Source organism: Myxine glutinosa, chromosome 10, assembly GCF_964187855.1.
Source record: "Myxine glutinosa chromosome 10, kmMyxGlut1.1, whole genome shotgun sequence".
Classification (NCBI taxonomy): domain Eukaryota; kingdom Metazoa; phylum Chordata; class Myxini; order Myxiniformes; family Myxinidae; genus Myxine; species Myxine glutinosa.
Window position 1 is genome coordinate 76795214 of NC_136270.1, and position 2998 is coordinate 76798211.

At 46.1% G+C, this 2998-nt stretch overlaps 1 protein-coding gene across 1 annotated transcript; it reads left to right on the plus strand.

Moving 5' to 3' along the window:
• The first annotated feature begins 990 nt into the window (after positions 1-990).
• Positions 991-1959, plus strand: LOC144893952 (olfactory receptor 8G17-like). The gene has a single exon (XM_078785203.1). The coding sequence runs from the start codon at positions 991-993 to the stop codon at positions 1957-1959; it is 969 nt and encodes a 322-aa protein (XP_078641329.1).
• Positions 1960-2998: the final 1039 nt, after the last annotated feature.

Here is a 2998-nt window from a genome sequence, read left to right on the forward strand (position 1 = left end):
GTCGACCACCCACCATGGGTGGCCCTTCCGCCGCGGCGAGGCCACCCCCCGTCCACGGTGCCCCCCACTCGACCGCCCACCACCTCACCGGACCCCCTCCCACGACCCGCCAGGGGTCGCTTCGGCCGGGTCATCAGGACCCCCCTCAAATTGACCCTGCCGGTGCAAGTCGATTCTGGGGGGACGTGTGTCGCGGCTGCCGCTGGGTGTTCACAATCGCCTTGCACCTATCAAGGACGCGGAGCGATCACCATGCCGGGCTCGTCCAGGACGCCCGGGCAGGCCCGCGCTCAACTTGCCAGGCCTCGGTCGGGACGCTGGGCCACGCCCCCTGGCGCCGGGCCTGGGCAAACCCCCTGGGTTAATAGATATATATTGCTGACCGATAAACGGGTTTTCAGAGTGCCTGAGTGTTTGATTTCAATAAAGCAACTCAGATGAATTCCAGCTTTTTGTCGCGTCCATTCTTCCGATCGACGTGGGAGCCCCAGCTCCTTCAATGTCAAGTATGTACAACATTGTGTCCGAGCCTCAGACTGAAAAGATGCTTGATCAAAATTGAAGCAGGTAACACGATTATTTAGGATGAATACTTTGGGATCAACCTGCATGTTTGCAGATATCGAATTACACAGCAGTCACATGATTACACAGAAACATGTTCAATCACCATATGATCTGTTATTCCTCCATTATCAGGGAACTAAAACGAAAAAAACCCACAACTCATTCTGCATCATCACCTCAAATACACTCAAATTAATAAAAAGAGAGGACATGATACAAATCAAGTAAACAATTTCAGTGGAGAAATACAAAGGTGTGCTCACGTGTGAAAACATTGAACAACCTCCACCTTTGAGAATTTCCCACTCGTTTTTGTTCCCAAATATTTTGAATGTATTTTTTCAATCAGAATTACTTCATCGCAAAGCGCGAATCTTGGTGATATTTTTTTCTCCCCCAGAGTTAACAAACCTTTTCTCAGAGATGAATCAGTCAGTGAAGCACGTGTTCTTCCTCCAAGCGATTTTCAATGAGCCACCTCAGGTTCGGCCCTGGGCTTTCAGTGTCTTCTTCTTCATCTATATTGTTACTGTCACTCTCAACCTGGTGTTGATCCTGCTCATTATGCTGAGAAAGCAGTTACACAAACCTGTCTACATCTTCCTTGCTTATTTGTTATTCATGGACATGATATGTTCAACAAATGTGCTTCCTCGACTCATGTACAGTATCATCGTAAATAGCGAAACTCGGATAAATCTTTGTTTCATTCAGGCTTTTTTTATTTCATTTTATCCTGGAATGGAGCCTTACATACTCGCAATCATGGCTATCGATCGTTACCTGGCCGTCTGCCATCCGCTCCGTTACGGTGTCCTGATCACGAACAGCAAAGCTCACAGAGTGATGTGGGCGACACTGTGCTGGTGTTTCCTTACGAGAGGTGTTTATCCCTTGTTATTGTTGCGATTGACCTTCTGCAAGGATGTACTTCCCAATGTGGGATGTGTTTTCATTGCTGTCGCTAAACTATCATGTGATGATATCACTGTTCAAAGTATTTATGGGCTTGTAATGGCTTTTATCACAATCACCTTTATCATCACAGTTGTCATCATCACATATAGTTTAATTCTGTACGAATGTCTATGTTCAACCAAGAACTCCGAGGGAAGAAGTAAGGCTCTACACACATGTGTCACCCATTGTATGGTACTTTCTCTCTTCCTTTTCTCCTTTCTTTTTGCTATCATCTCTCCACGTCTGTCAGTTGGAAAATCTTCCTCTCACGTTTTTAAACACCTGAGTGATTCATTGTTCTATTTGCTGCAGCCTCTTGCAAATCCGATCGTTTATGGATTCCGTATGGCTGAGATCCGCCGCAGCTTTCAGATTCTCCCTCAGATGATAATGCATAAATTAATGAAACGGTATCCTGTGAAAGCTACATGACTATTACACCATTGGTATTCATAAAAGTTATCTTCACAACAGTTCACAACCACCCTTTTTGTTTACTCCGTCAATCAAGGCTCGTCTAAGAGCTAACACATAGAACATATAATAAAGTGAGTGGGGGACAACAGGGGGAGAGAGAGGGAAGTAGAACAACAGTCGTGAACAACGACATCGGAAGATCTGTGGAAGGCAGAGGAATGGGGTGGGGTACACATCATAAACAAGATGGACACTACAAGGACTTGCATGAAAGAAAACGGAATTTGAAGGAGTTTGATTGGGTATGGATTAACAAGGTTAGAAAAGATCTATGTTTTGGATGGGGGAAGATAAGATATGGTGGTGAACAGCTGTTTTAAAGATCTGGAGGGAGAAGTGGGATTGAAGAGAGGGTGGGAGTTGGTTCCAGAGCTGGAAAAAAGAGGAATGAAAGAGTGAAGGTGAGCAGAGAGTCTTGATTTTGGCAGTTTCACGAGAAGGGGGTTGCTGACAGATCTTCTGCGTCCTGCAGGAATATTTGGGAGACAGAGCACAGACCTCGGACCTGGGGGTGCTAAGCCGCAGAGGAGTCGGTAGAAGATAGAAAGACCAACAACCTGCCTGCAGTGAGATAGTGAAAGGCCCTCAGCATCAGCTTCATCACGGGAGATACCAATGATTCTGAAAGCTTTGCATTCAACAGCGTGATGCCGAGCTAGGTGTGAGGCAGGAGCACCAGCCCAGAGGGGAGAGCAGTACTCCATCAAGCTGCGGATGAAAGCTTTCTATGTGGTGAGAAGCTCAGTAGTGCCAAGAAAATAACTTCACACGATGGTAGATGCCCAGTCAGTGACTGGCTTTGGAGTCCAGCTTGGAAATGTGTTTTTCCCAAGAAAGATCATGGCTGATCGTGAGACGCAACATGTTGAGTGACAGAACTTCTTCAAGAGGATTGTTGAGAAAGTTGATGGGAAGGTTTTCCAGATGGTCTTTTTGGAGAGACAAAGTGAGAGTGTGAGATTTGTCAGGATTGAAAAACATGTTCCACCCATTT

Excerpts from the sequence above, each read along its gene's own strand:
- LOC144893952 (XM_078785203.1), top strand. The coding sequence starts at position 991 with ATGAATCAGTCAGTGAAGCACGTGTTCTTCCTCCAAGCGATTTTCAAT.